The 19,193-nt window shown below is 38.0% G+C and overlaps 1 protein-coding gene across 1 annotated transcript in view; it reads right to left on the reverse strand.

Moving 5' to 3' along the window:
• The window catches only part of HYDIN (HYDIN axonemal central pair apparatus protein), a 433,086-nt gene that overhangs the window by 341,904 nt on the left and 71,989 nt on the right, over positions 1 to 19,193 (reverse strand). The window contains exon 3 of the mRNA XM_073796828.1: positions 6 to 163. Within this exon, the coding sequence (XP_073652929.1) occupies positions 6 to 140 (135 nt within the window). The 5' untranslated portion in view covers positions 141 to 163. The remainder of the gene's footprint in view (positions 1 to 5; positions 164 to 19,193) is intronic.

Below are 19,193 nucleotides of genomic sequence, written 5' to 3' on the forward strand. Positions count from 1 at the left end.
ATTACCATTCGATTTACTTCTTCTTCTGTAACCACCTTCGAACTCAGGGGTGGCAAAATCTTGCTTTGGAATCCTTTAAGCGTTCTGACTAACCCCATATGAACAGCCCCCATGGACTCCTCAAGACTTCTACTTGTCATTTTTAGTTATTTCCTTTGTATACCTGAGAGTGAAAAAGAAATAGTTTTAGAACAAATACAGTTAACTCCTGAATACAGGTCACATTTTTTGAAGCTTTTTCCAATATACGAAGGTTTAGAAAATACCGATTTTCAAAAATACGTCCAATGCTTGGAACAAATGCCTTAACTGTAGGAGTCTATTCCATGAATCTGTCTAGATTTAGCCTTATCCCGAAGTCTAGGATCACTTTTAGAAAAAGCAAGTGATTCTGGACTAAGCTCAGGGAAGACATGAAAACATAAGCAGTTACTATATTTTGGTACTTTTATCTTCTCCAGATAAATAAACAAAAACTGCTCAATAACTATACTTCATAGTTTGCTACTTTATCTGCTTATTTGACAATTCTCTCTCATGGCACCCTTCAAACACAATAAATATAAGGCTTCAAAAACCTTCACACATAGGCAGAGAATTGAAAAAGGCAGTATGAGATGATACGTGGAAAAAGAAGTTTGTGAAAATATTTTTGAAGTTTATAGTAATAAACAAGGCATTCAACAGCCACCCAATACCTCCAAAGCAAAGAAATAGGACATCTCCCCTTTGCATATATTTCCTTATACTTCTAGCAGGACACTTGCAACTTTGGAAGTCCATTTATGACTAAGTAGGGATTTCTACTTTTAATAATAGCAGGCTAGGTTGTTCAACCCTGTGCAGGGAAAAAAAAAAAAAAAAAAAGCTTGAGTCAATGTCAAATAAAAAACCTTAAAATTGTTAAAAGCTCAAAAGACAATAAGGCACTACCAGACCAAAATGGAGGGGAAAGCAGTGCATAAAGGAAAATAGATACGATGAATATGTAATAAAGTACACTGAAATAAAGCAGTAAAACACCCAAAGAAATGAATATGAAATTTTAAAATAAGAGAAAAGATCAGAGAAAGAAATGATTGAAATAGAAGACAGTGAAAGAAGTTCTAACATGCTATAATTGGAGCCCATGAAGAAGAAAAAGTACTGGAGGGAAATTAATATTTAAAGCCATAATCCAAGAAAAATTCCAGAAAAAAAAACCAATGAAAAGGGACTAGTAGGTACCCAGGAAAACTGACCCAAAATGATCAACTATGAGTCACATCTTAGAAGAACTACTAGGCTTCAAAGAATTTTAAAAATTAGCATCCAGGCAAAAAGTCAAAATAACGTACAAGGGCAAGAGAATTAGATGTCATTGGACTTTGTAAAAGCAAGCCATGCAGTGGGAAAACAGAGGAGCAGCATTTTTCAAAGACTTTACAAAGCAGGAGCCAAGGATTTTACAAGGAACCAAGCTCTCCTTCAGTCACTGAGGCTACAGAAAAGGAGTTCTTAACATGCAAAAGCCCAGGGAATATTATAAACATGTTCCCTTCCTGAAGAATATACTAGAGGATGGGCTTCATCCAACCAAAAGCTGACTGGGGAATTTCAGCAAAAGGACTGATGATGAGCATTTCATATATTTAGTTGTACAGGTATTAAAATAATGTTGAAGACATAAGGAGAAGAATAGAATTTAAACGTTATATTTTCTGACAAAGTAGAAAGGATGCAATTTTAAATGAAAAGAAAAAAGAAAGACAGCCGAAAAGTAGAAAAGATTAACAACTGTGTAAGTACTAGGTAGGAATCAAACCATTTAACGAGATAGAATAAAGGAGAATTAAGGGAATTATGGTAGAAAGCCCCTATGATGGCAGTCAATGATACCTGTTTCCAAGCATTCATATATTTATATGATCCTCTCCCCTTGAGTGTGGGCTGTGCTTAGGTATTCTAACAAATATAATACAGCACAAGTGATGGATGTCACATCTGAGATCAGTTATAAAGAAAATTAGTTCCATCTTGGGCACTGCCTGGCTCTCTCGAATCACCAGTTACCACATTGTAAGGACACTCAGGAAACCTATAGAGAGGCCCATGTGGTGAGGAACCAAGCCTTGACAGCAATGACATGAGTGAGCTTGGCAGTGGATCTTCTGAAGCCTGCCAACAACCATGTGAATGAAAGCAGAGTTGCCAGACCCAGTTGAGCCTTAAGATGACTGCAGTCTGGACAACAGCTTGACAGGAGATGCATGAGAGACCCTGAGTAGGAAGCACCCAGCTAAGCCTGACCTACAGAAACTGAGAAAACAAATATTCAGTGTTTTAAGCTATTAATCTGGGGGTAATTTGTTATACAGTAATAGATAACAATACAGGCACTATAAACGGTTTATATACAAAGAAACTACTGAATATAAACATAAACCTTCCTAAATACTAAAAGTAATTTTAGAAAAAGCAAAGAAGACATACTAAATAAAAACAATAAATCATATACAATCACAGTATACAATATTCAATACACATAATTATTACAGTGTAAAGTAATATAGGCAGTGTGATGTCACCATCATGGAATAGGTGGTTGCCAACTTCAATCCCCCTCACAAAAAGACCAACTAGCAATCCTCCATAGACAAGACACCTTTGTGAAAATCCCAGAACCCAGGATGAGACTGAAGCATCCCCTTGGATCACAGAAACAGGGAAAAACCTCAAAAACATTTTGTTAAGTAACATAAGCCAGTCACAAAAAACTACATATTGTATGAGTCTGTTCACATGAAGTGACCAGAACAGGAAAATCTCTAGAGAGAAAGTAATAGATTAGTCGCTGCAAAGGGCTGGGAGAAATGAAGGAATAGAAGGGTGTTAACTAAAAGGTATGGGATTGCTTTCTGAGATGATGAAAATGTTTAAAGTTGCCTGTGGTGATGATTGCACGTGTTCATGAATATACTAAAAACTGTGGATTGTATGTACACTTTAAATGGGTGAATTGTATCCTGAACTGAATGTGAATTATATCTCAATAAAGTTGTTAAAATATATATTTTAAAACATTTTGAAAAATCAATTATTAAAAGTTGAAAAGTGAAACAAATAAACCTTGTTGTATATCAAATTGGTGTTGTAACACCAAACAATTATTCCAACCAACTTTAAAACATGGTTTTTGACTATATATCTTCATTGTATAGTAGTCTTATTGTTGGTCATAATATCAATAATAATATTTTAAAAACAAGTAGCTACATCAATATTGCTAGGAACCAAGCATTTCAGCATTTTAAAAATATAAAACAAAAAAAGTTCTTATATTAAGAAACCCTATAATCTTAAATTTAAATGGAAAATCTGAGTTTTAGCTCTTGATTATTCTCTCCTTTTAAATAACCTCCCTACTGAAAGACCCCAGAAGCAAAGAAAGCTAAGTAAGCAATGACAGTGCAGGGACATAATGTGGTCTTTAAACACCATTTCCCACTAAAAGAAACCATAACTCCTTAGAGAAATGGGTAATTCAAGGTCTGGGGCATGAAATGTATAAGATGAACTTGGAACATTCTATTATACTGTAAAATAAGTACATTATCAAAGGCTACTAGGGTTGTATCTAAGGAGCCCAGAGCCACTTGAAGGAGCTTCCATTCACCAAAGACAGGACAATTTGGGGAAAACAAAAACAAAAACAAAAGTCTGCAATGGATTAGTCTTTAAAACTCGGAGTTCAAAAGATACTAAAAAAAAAAAAATCGTTGGTCACCTTTGGAAGTTGCTAAGGCACCAGACTAATTATTTTGGAAATAATAACTGGGAAGAATCAACCATTTATTCTGTACCATTTTTGTACAAATTGCATTGCAAGTTAACCAAATAGTTGATGATGGAAAATTATTCTTCATAGAAGAACTCCAGCTAATAAATGCAGAAGAAATGACTGAAAAATAATCACCATTTGCAGCCCCTAATGAAACGAAGGTTCATCAATGTTAAAACCATTAGAAAGGATGTTGCTGTAGAACTTTATAATGGCTCAATCAGGCTAACAACACCAGAGCCCTCTAAATCAGTCTTAACACTAGAAGAGTGAAAACCAGACATATTATGAGCCTCCTGACGTGACGCAGTACACAGCACCACCTGTGCAGAACTATGAACAACAATCTAAACCTAAATCTAATTAAGTCTCTAGACCTACCAGCTAGGTTGCAGGAGATCAAGAAATGCAGGAACATGTGTATTCTGTAAGAATAAAATTAAGCCAAATCTAGAATGTGGAAAATGTTATAGGAAAATGACCTACTTCACTCAAGTAATAAAGAGCGTGTGTGTGCAAACATGAACACACAAGCGAGAGAGAGAGAGAGGAAGGATAGTTATGAATTAAGAGAATCACTTCAATGATAATGATATAGGTAGATTATAAGCAAAAGGATGGAAGAGGTATACCATGCAAAAGTTGGTCAAAAGAAAGCCAGAAGGGCTACAGTAATATTAGATAAAGTTGACTTCAAAAAAAAGATCAGGAACAGAGAGGGACACTATATAATGTAAAAGGCTGAATCTACCAAAAGGACACAGCAATCATAATTATAAGTGCACCAAACAACTTTTAAAATATGTGACTTGAACCAAGCTTCAAACTATATAATGCAAAAAATGAAAAGAACTATACAAATCCACAACTGTAGCTGGAGACTTCAACATCTCTTTCTCAACAATTGATATAAGCACTAAACAGAAAATTAACAAGATATAGACGAACTTAACACAACCAACATGATTTAATCAATATTTATGGAACAGTCCACCCAACAGCAGAATGCATGCGCTTTTCATGTGTCCAAGGAACATATACTAAGATAGACCATTTCCTAGGCCAAGAAATAAAATTCAACAAAGTTAAAAGAATTGGAATCATACAGAGGGCGCTGGTTGACCACTGTGAAATCAGAAACACACAACAGAAAGATAACACAAAATTCTCCAAACACTTGGAAACTAAACAACACACTTGTAAATAAATACGTAAGTCAAAGAGGGAAATCCACAAGCACACTGAATTGAATGAAAATGAAAACACAGCATTTCAAAATATTGAAAAGGTAGCTAAAACAGTGTTGAAATTTATAACACTAAATATTTAGATTAGAAAGCAGTAAAAGTCAAATGTGTCATCTAAGCTCCTAAGTTCAGAAAAAAGAACACCAAATAAAATGAAAGCAAACAGACAGAAAGAAATAATAAAGATAGGAGCAGAAATCAATAAAATTAAAAACAGAAAAGCAATAGAGAAAATTAATTCAACAAAGATCTGATTCTCTGGAGAAATCAATAATATTGACAAACCTCTAGCAAAGAAAGAAGACACAAATCACCAATACTAGGAATTTAACAGGAGAGGACAAACCATACAGATATCAAAAGGATAGTAAGGGAACACTATAAACAACTCCACATTCATAAATTTGACAACTTAGATGTACTGCTTCAATTCCTCAAAGAACACATACTACAACAATTTAATATGAATAGATAATTTGAATAACTCTAACTATTAAAGAAATTGAATTCATAATTTTATAACTCAAAAAAAGAAATATCGGGCTTCCCTGGTGGCGCAGTGGTTGAGAGTCCGCCTGTCGATGCAGGCGACACGGGTTCGTGCCCCGGTCTGGGAAGATCCCATATGCCGCGGAGCGGCTGGGCCCATGAGCCATGGCCGCTGAGCATGCGCGTCCAGAGTCTGTGCTCTGCAACGGGAGAGGCCACAGCAGTGAGAGGCCCGCATACCACACACACAAAAAAGAAATACCTAGGTCTAGATGGTTTCACTGGAGAATGACAGCAAACATGGAAAGAAGAATTAACACCAATACTACCAATCTTTTCCAGAAAATGGAAAAGAGGGGAACACTTGACAATTCGTTTTATGAAGCCTAAGACAAAACCAGATGAAGAAAGTACCAAAAAAAACCCAAAACCCTAAAAACCAATATCCTTCATGAATATAAATTTAAAAATTTTAACGAAAATTTATCAGAATCTTAACAAGTTATTTAGCAATATGTAAAAAAAATTATATACCATGACCAAATAGGTTAAGTCCAGGAATGTAAGGCAAGTTCAATACTCAAATATCAATCAATGTAATCCATAATATTAGCAGGCTAAAGAAGAAACATCATATGATCATGTCAATTTATGCAGAAAAAGCATCTGACAAAATTCAATATCATTCATGATAAAAATTCCCAGAAAACTAAGGAATATAGAGGAACATAATAAAGAAAGTATACCAAAAACTTACAGGTGACATCATACTAAATGGTAAAAGACTGAATGATTTCCCCCTAAAGACTGGGAACAAGGCAAGAAGGTCCATTCTCAACATGGCTATCAGACACAGTACTGGAAGTTCTAGTCAGTGTTATAAGAAGAAAAAAAGAAAGAAAAAGCATACAGAGCAGAAAACAAGAAATAAAATTGTCCTTATACGCAGATGGGATAAGTGTCTACACAGATATTCCCTAAGAATCTACAACAAACCTCCTAGAACTAACAAGTGAGTACAGCAAGGTCACAGGATATAAGATAAACATACAAATATCATTCATATTTCTATATACTAACAATGAAGATGTGGAAACCAAAATTTAAGATACGATACCATTTATAACTGCCACTCCTTCAAAAAAGAAGTAGGTGTAAATTGATCAAAACATATACAGGACTTATATGCTAAAAATGACAAAGTACTGATTAAAAAAATCAAAGAATATCTAATTAAAAGGAGATCTATGTTCACGGATTGGAAGACTCAACATAGCAAAGATGTCAACTCTCCTCAAATTAATACACAAGTTTAAACTAATTCCTATCAAATACCAGCAAAGTTTTTATTTAAACAAAGATAAATTTATTTAAAAATTTATATGGAAGGGTACAGGCCCTAGAATAACTAAAACAAACTTACAAAGAAGAAGAAAATGAGAAGAATTATTCTAACTGATTTCAAGGCTAATTACATAAGCTATAGTAATCAAGACTATGTTGTATTGGCAGAGGGATAGATATAGATCAATAGAAGAGAACAGAGAACTCAGAAATAGACCTACACAAATATTCCAAATTGATTTTTGACAAAGGTGCAAAAGCAATTCAATGTAAGAGAAAGAGCCTTTAAACAAATGGTGCTGGGGCCATTGGAGCTCTATAGGCAAAAAGTAAGCCTCAATCCAAATCTCACATCTTACACAAAAGTTAATTCAAAGTGCGGCATATATTTAAATGTAAAATATAAAACTACAAAGTTTTTAGGAAAAAAAAGGAAGAAAATTTTCTAGACTAGGGTTCGGTGAAGGGTTCTTAGACATGACACCAAAATCACAATGCAGAAAAGAAAAAGTCAATAAAGAGGACTTCATCAAAATAAAAAAACTTTTGTACTTGGAAAGAATCTTCTAAGTGGATGAAAGAAACCAACTGGAAGAAAATATTTGTAAACTTCATGTCTGACAAAGGACTCATATCTAGAGTACTTTTTTTTAAAAAAACCGCTCAAAACCAAACAGTGAAAAAAAAAAACAAACAAACCTGTATTAGTTTCTTCTTGCTGCTACAACAAATTACCACAAATTTGTGGCTTGAAACAACATAAATTTATTATCTTAAAATTCTGAAAGTTAGAAGTGTAACAGAGGTCTCATTGGCCTAAAATCAAGGTTCTGCAGGGCCGTGTTCCTTTCTGAAGCTCTAGGAGAATCCATTGCCTTGCCGTACAGGCTCCTTCCTCCATCTTCAAAGCCAATTATGGCAGGTTGAGTCTTTCTCACACATCACTCTGACCTCCTCTCTGCCTCCCACTTACACCTTTAAGGAACCTTGTTATTACATTAGAGCCAGCTGGATAATCCAGGATAATCTCCCTTTCTCAAAGTCACCTGCCTAGCAATGTTAATTCCATCTGCAACCTTAACTCTCCTCTCCCATGTAATTAACATATTCACAGGGTTGGGGGATTGGGACATGGACATATTTGGCAGAAAAGTGACATTATTCTGCCTAACACACAATCCAATTAGAAAATGGGTAAAGGACATGGAGACATTTCACTGAAGATATATCAATAGCAAAAAGCATATGAGGGGCTTCCCTGGTGGCCCAGTGGTTGGGAATCCACCTGACAATGCAGGGGTCACAGGTTTGAGCCCTGGTCCAGGAAGACCCCACTTGCCGTGGAGCAACTAAGCCCGCGAGCCACAACTGCTGAACCCAAGCACCACAATTACTGAAGCCCACACGCCTAGAGCCCATGCTCCGCAACAAGACAAGCCACCGCAGGGAGAGGCTCGCACACCACAACAAAGAGTAGCCCCCACTCGCCGCAGCTAGAGAAAGCCCACACGCAGCAACAAAGACCCAACGCAGCCAAAAATAAATAAATAAAATAAATTTTTTTAAAAAAGCATATGAGGGCTTCCCTGGTGGTGCAGTGGTTAAGAGTCCGCCTGCCAATGCAGGGGACGCGGGTTTGTGCCCCGGTCCGGGAGGATCCCGCGTGCCACGGAGCGGCTGGGCCCGTGAGCCATGGCCGCTGAGCCTGCGCATCCGGAGCCTGTGCTCCGCAGCGGGAGCGGCCACAGCAGTGAGAGGGCCGCGTACCGCAAAAAAAAAAAAAAAAAAATCATATGAAAAGATGTTCAAACATCTCTAGCCACCAGGGGACTGCAAATTAATACCATGATTAAATAATACCACTTACTTATCAAAACAGCTAAAGTAAACAGTTATGTAAGATGAATAAATTCTAGTGATCTGCTGTACAACATAGTGCCTATAGGTAACAACCTATAGGTAACAATATGATATTGTGCCCTTAAAAATGTGTTAAGAGGGTAGATCTCATGTTAAGTGTGGGACACAAGGAAACTTTTGGAAGTGCTGGATATGCTTATTGCCTTGACTGTTATGGTATCACAGGTCTATGCATATATCCAAACTCATCAAATTACATACATAAAATACGTGCAGGGGTTTTTTTGGTTTTGTTTTTTTTTTTACCAATTATACCTTAGTAAAGCTACAAAAGGTTCATCATAGAATGATAGAATTCCTATTCTCTTAAGCATATGGATCAAAATAGTATTAGTAACTTCAAATTTTTCTGGTAGTATAATCAGACCTCTAACTTAACAAAAAAGTCCAGCAAGCAGTTCTTGAAACTAATGATAATGAGTTGTTATAATAATTTTGTAAAACTTTGCTGTTTATTTAAAGATAAGGTTTATATTGAGATATTTTTAATGGGCATTATATGGATATATAATATAATGTTCCAGGAATTTTTTTTTAAATAGTGAAAATATCAAATGCTGGTAAGGATGCAGAAAAACTGGTTCTCTTATTGCTGATGGGAAAATAGTTTGACAGTTTCTTGGAAAAGTAAACCTATGAGTAAACCCAACAATCATATTCTGGGGCACTTATCCCAGAGAAAACGTATGGCCACACAAAAACCTGTGCATGATTATTCTTAGCAACTTAAAAAACCAAAGTGTCCCTCGGTAGGTGAATGGTGAAACTAACTGTGGTACATCCATACCATGGAATATTACCAGCAATAAAAAGAAGCAAACTATCAATATATACAACAAATTGTACGGATCTCAGGGAAAAAAAGAAGTGATAAAAGACATTCTTAACAGCTCACATACTGTGTGATTCCATTTATATAATATCCTCAAGTGGCAAAATTACAGAGATAAAGAACGAATCAGGGGTTGCCAGTGGTTGGCAGGGGGTGGGGAAAAATGACTATAAAGGAGATGTTTGAGGTGACAGAATACACATAAAGAAGAAATAAAATGGGTAAAATCTTGAGGTTTACAAAGTTGGGATAAATAAGAGGTAACCTGCTAACAGCAAGTTTTTCACTTCTTATAAGCTATGAGTTCAATTTCTAGTGCTATCACTGAAGCTAATAAATGAATTTTCTGTATCTTGATCGTGGTGGAAGTTACACAAATTTACATATGCAATAGGTTGACATATAACTATACACATACATTGTACCAATGATGATTTTCTGGTTTTGATATTATACTATGGTTATATAAGGTGTAACCACTGAGGGAAACAGGAGGTCAAAGGTATATGAAACCTCTCTGTACTTTCTTTGCAACTTCCTGTGAATGTATAATTATAATTATATTTTGTTTAGTTTTGCAAGAAAAAGACTGACAAAACTTATTATTTATGCTCATGCAGCTCAATATCAAAAAAACAAACAATCCAATCCAAAAATGGGCAGAAGACCTAAACAGACATTTCTCCAAAGAAGATATACAGATTGCCAACAAACAAATGAAAGGATGCTCAACATCACTAATCATTAGAGAAACTCAAATCAAAACCACAACGAGGTATCACCTCACACCAGTCAGAATGCATCATCAGAAAATCTACAAACAATAAATGCTGGAGAGGGTGTGGAGAAAAGGGAACCCTCCTGCACTGTTGTTTGCAGTGTATGTAAACTGATACATTTACACTGTATGTAAACTGATACAGCGACTATGGAGAACAGTATGGAGGTTCCTTAAAAAACTAAAAATAGAACTAGCGTATGATCCAGCTATCCCACTACTGGGCATATACCCTGAGAAAACCATAATTCAAAAAGAGACATGTACCACAATGTTCACTGCAGCACTATTTACAATAGCCAGGACATGGAAGCAACCTAAGTGTCCATCAACAGATGAATGAATAAAGAAGATGTGGCACATATATACAATGGAATATTAGCCATAAAAAGAAATGAAATTGAGTTATTTGTAGTGAGGTGGATGGACCTAGAGTCTGTTATACAGAGTGAAGTTGGACCTAGAGTCTGTTATACAGAGTGAAGTAAATCAGAAAGAGAAAAACAAATACCATATGCTAACACATATATGTATGGAATCTAAAAAAAAAAAAAAAGGTCCTGATGAACCTAGGGGCAGGACAAGAATAAAGACGCAGACATAGAGAATGGATTGAGGACCCGGGGAGGGGGAAGGGTAAGCTGGGACGAAGTAAGAGAGTAGCACTGACATATATACACTACCAAATGTAAAATAGATAGCTAGTGGGAAGCAGCTGCATAGCACAGGGAGATCAGCTCGGTGCTTTGTGACCACCCAGAGGTGGGGAATAGGGAGGGTGGGAGGGAGGCGCAAGAGGGAGGGGATATGGGGATATATGTATACATATAGCAGATTCACTTCGTTATACAGCAGAAACTAACACAACATTGTAATGTAATTATACTCCAAGAAAGATGTTAAAAAAAACCTCATTATTTATGAAGATGTTGTGAAGATGGGCACTTTCATACACTACAGGTAGAATGTAAATCAGTAACTTCATTAGGCAATTTTTTTAAACTGTACATATCCTTTGATGCTGGAGAATTTACCCCAAGTATGAAAAGATGTATTCATAAGCTATGCTGTAACTTAAATTGGCCACTCTATCTCAACAAAATAGAAATAGCATGTCCTTTTATCATACCAGAATACAGAGTAGTTATTGCATTAAAATCTGATTACCCAGGTATTTTTTATTAAAACTCATTTATTTCTGTAACTGATTTAATTACTTTAAAAATCTTGACCACTTTCCTTTTTTGTTCCTGATAAATAGCACTATATTACAACTCCAGCCTATAGTATACTTGGATCATGCTTTTACAGCTCTGTATCTACAATGGTTAAGGTATGTTTCCCTAAAACTCTGTTCACACTGCACCTTCTGTCTGCAATGTCCTCTCTTTACCTCTGCACAGATTACTTCCTGATTCAAATGTCATTTCCTTATCGAAGCAATTTCTAATCCTACCAGCAGTAGTGATTGTTCAGCTTCTTTGACCTTCCAGTACCTTACTTTTTCCCTCTCTTGTAACATCTAAAACATTCTACTTTGCAATTATGTACGTGCTTATTCCAATATTAATACAAGCTCCTTGAGGTAGAGACTGTAATGTATAGTGCCTTGTGTATAATGGATGCTTGTGAATTTCTAATGAACCATCGTCTAGTAAATTAGACAGAGTCAATATTCAGGAGTGTCATGAAAAATGATAATCACCTAGCCCACTGCTCCAATATCTAACACAGGACTAAATCCATGCATTAATGTCCCTGGAATGCCTTGAGTCATGTAATTCATGGGTTAACTTAACATCCTGCTTTTAAAGACCTCCCTCCAGTCAAAGTACGGTAAAAGAACCCATGAACCAAAGAACTTTTTAACTAAAAAGGTCTGGACAACAATACTTTTACTAGGGTATTTACTATCTCATCTAGGCATATCTCCAAATCTTCAGTTTCAATCTAGAATAAATTTTTATTTTTTAAAATTAACTTCACAAACTCATGGAATTATGTTTTAATTAAATAGTCATTATATTTCTTTCCACCCTCTGTTCCCCTACACAGCCTGCACATATACACGTACACATAACTCCTTGTTTTTCCTCATCCTCTGTTTCTTATCATCTTAGTTTTCACTGTCATTTTCTCAAACCAGTAGTTGGAGAATCACCCTCAACTCTCCTGCCCCCTCACGCCAGTGCTATCAGTCACTAGGTCCTGTCGGCCCTGCAAACATCTCTCTTATCCACATCCCCAAGCTCTGCTATTTTTTCCAGGACCACAATAGTCTCCCAGCAGGGCTGCCTGCCTTCAGTCTTTCAATTCTTACCAAATAAAATCTTTAAAATATATAAATTGCATCTTTTATTCTCCCTGATCCCCACTCCTTGTAAGTTCACACTTTCCCTGCCTGGTTCCCATCTGCTTTGCAGACTGACCCATGCTGCTCCACTGTGGCTCAAACCATGCCCCTCTATACTCACTTCCCTGCCTTCATCTCTTCTGTCTACTCACATTCTCATACTCACACACTGAGGATTCTGCCAACCGGGTCACTGTCCTCCCTTTCTTCCCAACTCCTGCCATCATTCTGGATGACTGCAACATCCATAGAGCCGGAAACCCATTCAAAACACTCACCTCCATTATACTTCAATCTGCATTTCCATGAATGCCCTTCCAGACCTTATCATCACCAGATACTGCTCTACATCCGAATAAAATCTTGAGTTTAAATATCCCACTCTCTGGAATGGTGGATGTCAGGGGCTAGGGGGAAATATTAGTCAATGGGTACAAAGTTTCAAGTACTAAGAGGGCAAGAGTTAAGTGTTCTTGTCTCTCTCTCTCTCTCTCTCTCTCTCTCACTCTCTCTCTCTCTCTCTCTCTCTCTCACACACACACACACACACACACACACACATACACTAATAATAATAATAATAATAATAAAGAACAAGAGGACCAGAGGAAACTTTTGGAGGTGATGGATAGGTCTATGGCATAGATTGTGGTAATGGTTTCATGGGTGTATACTTATCTACATATGTATCAAGTAGTATACACTAATTATGTACAGATTTCTGTATGTTAAAAAAAAATTCTTAGGAAAAAAGAAGAAAGAAAAGCCTCTCAATCTACCCAAAAGTCATAACAGAGAAAATTTTTGAACAGTAATTAAAATCACTGTGGACAACGAATAAATAAATAACCCATTCTCAAAGATTAAATGTACAAGAAATTATTATAGCCAAGGTATATTAGAAGAAAAGCAAGGTTCAGAACAATACGTATAATATGATTCCATTTCTGAAACAATACTAAGAAATAATGCACAGAAAAATACGGAAGAGTATATACTAAACTGTTAACAATACATTTAAAATAATGAACACTAAAAATTATAAGAAACTATTAGAATAAGGGACTTCCACTTCCTAAATGGATTTGTCTAAAGTGTTCGAACTTTTTACAAAAAGCATGTACTACTTTTTAAATCTAAAAATAATAACAAACACTATGGTGGGGGGTGGAGAGGGCACCCTCTCTCCATAGGATCACTCTCTCTCATTCTGATACTCCCAATATACCTGGTTCCAGCATCCTATGCTCTTTCATCTCCTACCCTTTCTATGGCTCTCTCTACCCTCTCATGTCATCTTCACTCTTCCCCCTCCAGCCTAGACCTCACAGTTGATCCTGTCCTCCAGTTTCTTAGTAATATCGTCAATGTCCTGATTCCAAGTCTTGCCATCACAGCCAGTAAAAACTCAACACTGGGTCAGTCTAGCAGTTCAACTCTTCTCTCATACTAACAGGCTGTTAGGATTGCTGGAGAAAACCACACAATGGTCCAGATCATGTGACTGCAAATTCGGGGTCTCCAGCCTCCACTGGGGCCTCTACCTCCCGATCTCTTTCCCTTGTCAGCTGTCATCTGAACAACTATTTCAGTCCTTCTCTCTATTTCTCACGCCCCTGCTCATGCCCTCCCTGCAGTTCTAGAGGATTTATCCCACCCACATCCCTTCTGAGCTCCACTCCATAGACTCCAACGCCTACAAGATGTCTCCATTTGGGTGTCCACAAACACCTCAAGCCCAGCATGCCCCCCAGGCCTGCTCTCTGCTGTATCCCTCTGTGAATGGAATCATGATTCACACAATTGCCCATGCCCAGAGTCACCTATGACTTCTCTCTCCTCCTATCAATCATATGATAACTAAATGTTTATGGAACACTTACTATGTGCCGTACTTATACATTGTAAGTATTCATTTAGTCGCCACAACAACCCTAGATGTGGGTAGTATTATTCTCCCCATGTCACGGATAAGGAAACAGAGGCACAGAGAGGGTAAGTAACCTGCTCCAGTTCCCACACTAGTAAAGGGTAGAAGTGGGAGGAGAACCAGTCACTCTGGTTCCAGAGTCCACACTCTTGATGGTGACATTATTCTGCCTCCACCTTGAGGATCTACCTCCTGACATCTCACAAATGCATCTACTCCTTTTCATCCCTGCTGCCTTCCTTTGTTAATGTCACTCTCATGTCTTGCCTGGGTGACTGCAACAGCTTTTTTTTTTTTTTTTTTTTTTTTTGCGGTATGCGGGCCTCTCACTGTTGTGGCCTCTTCCGTTGCGGAGCACAGGGTCCGGACGCGCAGGCTCAGCGGCCAAGGCTCACGGGCCCAGCCGCTCGGCGGCATGTGGGATCTTCCCGGACCGGGGCACGAACCCGTGTGCCCTGCATCGGCAGGCGGACTCTCAACCACTGCACCACCAGGGAAGCCCTGGAACAGTTTCTTAACTGACCTCCCTGACTCCAGAATTGTGTCCCCACTCCCACCCCACCCCCATAGCCTGGCCATTCTCTACCCTGCAGCCACAGTGACTATTCTAAAGGGAAAATCTGGTCATGCCATTTCCCTACTTAAAATCCTTTAGTCCAGAATACTCTGTAAGCTTCTCAGCACGACATCCATCCCAAGAACCTGCCCTTCTTGCACTTTATGCTCAACTCGCAATTCACAAAGTCTCAGGGGCTCACACACCTCCAGACTTGTACATAACACCTGGAATGCCTTTCTTCTCCCCTCCTCCCCTTCTCTCCCCAACTAACTCCCATTTGTCTTTCCAGACTCAGATGTGACCTCTTTCAGAAAGGCTTCCCTGACTACCCAAGGCTGCCCCTTCTTTATGAACTCACAGGTCCTCATGCTCACCCCATCATGGTTATTTATTCATCTCCTTCTGCCTTGAGACTGTAAGTTCCTTGAGCACAGGAATTTTGTGTTTCTTATCACTGTATTTCCCATATCCGGCACAGGGCCTCATACATATGCATATTTAATAAATGTTTGTAATTAATTAAATGACTTTCACAATCCCCAAATGTGCCAGGCTATTTCACACCTCTATACCTTTATAGACTCATACTTTCTTCTCACATCCCTATCCTTGTCTGCCTTGCAAACTTCTATTCATCCTACAAAACTCATCTCAAGGGTCCCCAGAAGTAAGGCTTTCCCTAATGCATTCAAAGAGTGACAATCACTTTGTCCTTTGCACATGCCTCTATTATTGAATGCAATACACTGTACAGTAATTATTTGCTTACCAGCCTGCATCTACCTCCAGAATGTAAGCTTCTTTGCTGTACAGACCATGCGTGATTGGCATAGAAGGGGCTCAGTTAACATTCGTTGAATTGAATTTAATATTAAATTGCACTCAATAAAAGAGAATTTTCACTAGGCTAAAACATTTCACAGAAGAACTATTTTCCTCTTTTTCCTTCATTTAAATGTCAACCTCCAGCTCCTTCTAGTGTTTCTACCTAAGAATCTAGTTAAATAAGTGTTCAGTATGTATGACAGAGTACCTTCTTTCAGAGGAAAATGTATTCCCACATAACTCAGGAAAGAGAACCTTGCTTGGGGTCTCTGATGAGGCTGCAGTCAGAGATGGTAGCAAAGGCTACAGTCATCTGAAGGCTTGACTAGGGCTAGAAAATCCACTTCCAAGATGGCTCACTCACACAGCTAGCAAGCTGTTCCTGGTTGTTGGTGGGAAGTTTCAGTTCCTCCCCTCATGGGCCTCTCAACAGGGATGCCTGAGTGTCCTCATGGCGTGATGACTGGCTACTTTCAGAGCAACCAGTCTGAGAGACCATGGGAGAAGCTGCAATGTAGTTTGTGCCCCAGAAGTCACACACCATCATTTATGCAAGATCTATTAGTCACACAGATCAGCCCTATTCAATGTGGGAGAGGCCACACAGGGACGTAAATACCAGGAAGTGAGGATCATTGGAAGCCATCTATCACATCCACCTCATATGTTTATTATGAGGATTAAATGAGATAATATTTGTAAAGTACTTCACTTTGCCCAGTACCTGGCATATAATTGTTCTTAGTGTTATGAGGGAAAAGTTTGGTTTAAAAAAACTGAAAAGATGGAAATTCCATTCAATTAAATCTTGCTTGCTGGAAATAAATAAGAGCATATGAAACTGTTCACATGTCTTCAAGTTCTGCTACTGCTAAAGTGAGGGCAAGGGCAATTATACTCTGGGATGTTGATAAATATTTCTCTATCCCAAAGAACCATTTTAGCAGGAAAATATCAAAGAAAAAAAATTACAGAAAATGCTCAAGTAAATGCAACATGACTTTTGTTGTCAGTGACAGGTTCTCTAGGCACTTGGAGTAAAAGGATTAATTTTCATATTTTAATCTTGCGCTTCTTCTGGTTTTCTACTGTTTCTAAAGCTGTTATGCTCCTTGGTTTTCTATTTGTTTGATCTCTTTTAAATTGGATGACTTCAGATTTCATAGGTTTCACATTGGCCTCTGCTCTTTTCTCCCTGAAATACTTCCTGAAAACATCTGTCTGCAGAATGTGTGACATATATCTGAGGTAGATAAAAGAGAGACAAATTTCAGAAAGAATCCTCTTATTTGACCCAGGTTGAAGAAAAGAAAAATAAAGATGTATTTTGTATTTTCTTCTGGTCACCAATTCCAACATGCATGCGTGTTTGTGTGTGCATGTTTGTGGCAGGGGCAGGAGGGGTGTTCCCCAAAACAGCAAGTAATTTATCTACACGGAGATGGCATCAAATTCCACAGGCTAAGTGTTCCACTGATTAAGACTGCCCCCAAACTTCAAACACCAGTCACAAGCCCAGCTTGTTACCTGTGCTCTGACCCACTGGCTATAAATCAGAGTATCCCAAGACCCCGGCCTCAGTTTCAATTAATTTGCTACAGCGGCTCCCAGAACTCAGAGAAACATTTTACTCACTAGGTCACCAGTTTACTATAAAAGAATATAACTCAGCAACAACCAAATGGAAGAGATGCACAGGGTAAGGTATGGGGAAGGGGAACAGAGCTTCCGTGCCCTCTCCAAAGGCAACACTCTCCCCAAATCTCTAGAGCCCACGCGTCACAACTACTGAGCCCACGCACCACAACTACTGAGCCCATGCACCGCAACTACTGAGACTGTGTGCTGCAACTACTGAAGCCCTCACACCTACAGCCCCTGCTCCGCAACGAGAAGCCACCGCAATGAGAAGCCCGCGCACTGCAACAAAGAGTAGCACCCACTCGCTGTAACTAGAGAAAGCCTGTGTGCAGCAACAAAGACCCAATGCAGCCAAAAATAAAATTTTAAAAATACTTAAATAATAGAGTGTCTACTATACGCTAAGCCACTGTATTATTAGTTAATTATAAGTAAAATCATAAGGAAAGAAAATGAAAGTTAGTAATAAACACCCAGAAATCAAACTCGATTTTGACTTTGACTTTGCCTGTCTGCCCACATTCAGGCTTTGTCACATCTCTAAGTGAAAAGCACTGCTGCAATTTGATTGAGTATGTCATAAATTCTGCTTTTAGTTTCACTGAGGTGGATAAAAGATAAAGTGATATGGTCTTTTAAAAGATTTTATTGTGAAATATTATATGCATGTAGTAAAATGTCTCCAAAATGTACAGCTGAATTAATTATTACAAAGTGAACATCTGTGTAATGATCACCCAACTAAAGAAACAGAACACTGCCAGCACCCCCTCAAACCCCCTCTTAATCACTAAGCCCTCCCTCCCCACTAAAGGTAAGCACTGTCCTCACTTTTGTAGAAATCACTCCCTTGATTTTCATTTATAACCTAAGCATGTACCCCTAAACACTATAGTTTTGCCTGGCTTTTAACATTTAGAACAATGGAATCACGCAGCATGTAATATTTTTGTGTCTGGATTCTTTCGCTCTATTTATGTATCTGTTTTGTTGCATTTAGCTATAGTCTGTTCATTTTCATTTAAGTATAATAGTTCACTGTTTGAATATGCTATTATTTATTAATCCATTCTACTACTGGTTAACATTTGGGTTGTTCCCAGCCCAAATAAATAATGAGTCCACAAGGCTATCATGAATAATGCAGCTATGAACACCCTTGTATACGTCTGTGCACAAGGACCAGCAGCATATATATCTAGGATTGGAATTGCTGGATCATAGGGTATGCATATCTTAAACTATGGTAGATAATGCTAAACAGTTTTCCAAAGTTGTTGTGCCTATTTATACTCCCACCAGCAGTGTATGAGAGATCTGGGTGTCCCCTGACCTTGCTACCACTTGCTATTGGCAACCTAAATTTCAGCTATCTGGTGGGTGTGTCATGATAGCTCACTGTGGTATTAATTTGCATTTCCTTGATTACTAATGAGATTAAGTACCTTTTCACAT

Source organism: Tursiops truncatus, chromosome 19, assembly GCF_011762595.2.
Source record: "Tursiops truncatus isolate mTurTru1 chromosome 19, mTurTru1.mat.Y, whole genome shotgun sequence".
Taxonomy (NCBI): domain Eukaryota; kingdom Metazoa; phylum Chordata; class Mammalia; order Artiodactyla; family Delphinidae; genus Tursiops; species Tursiops truncatus.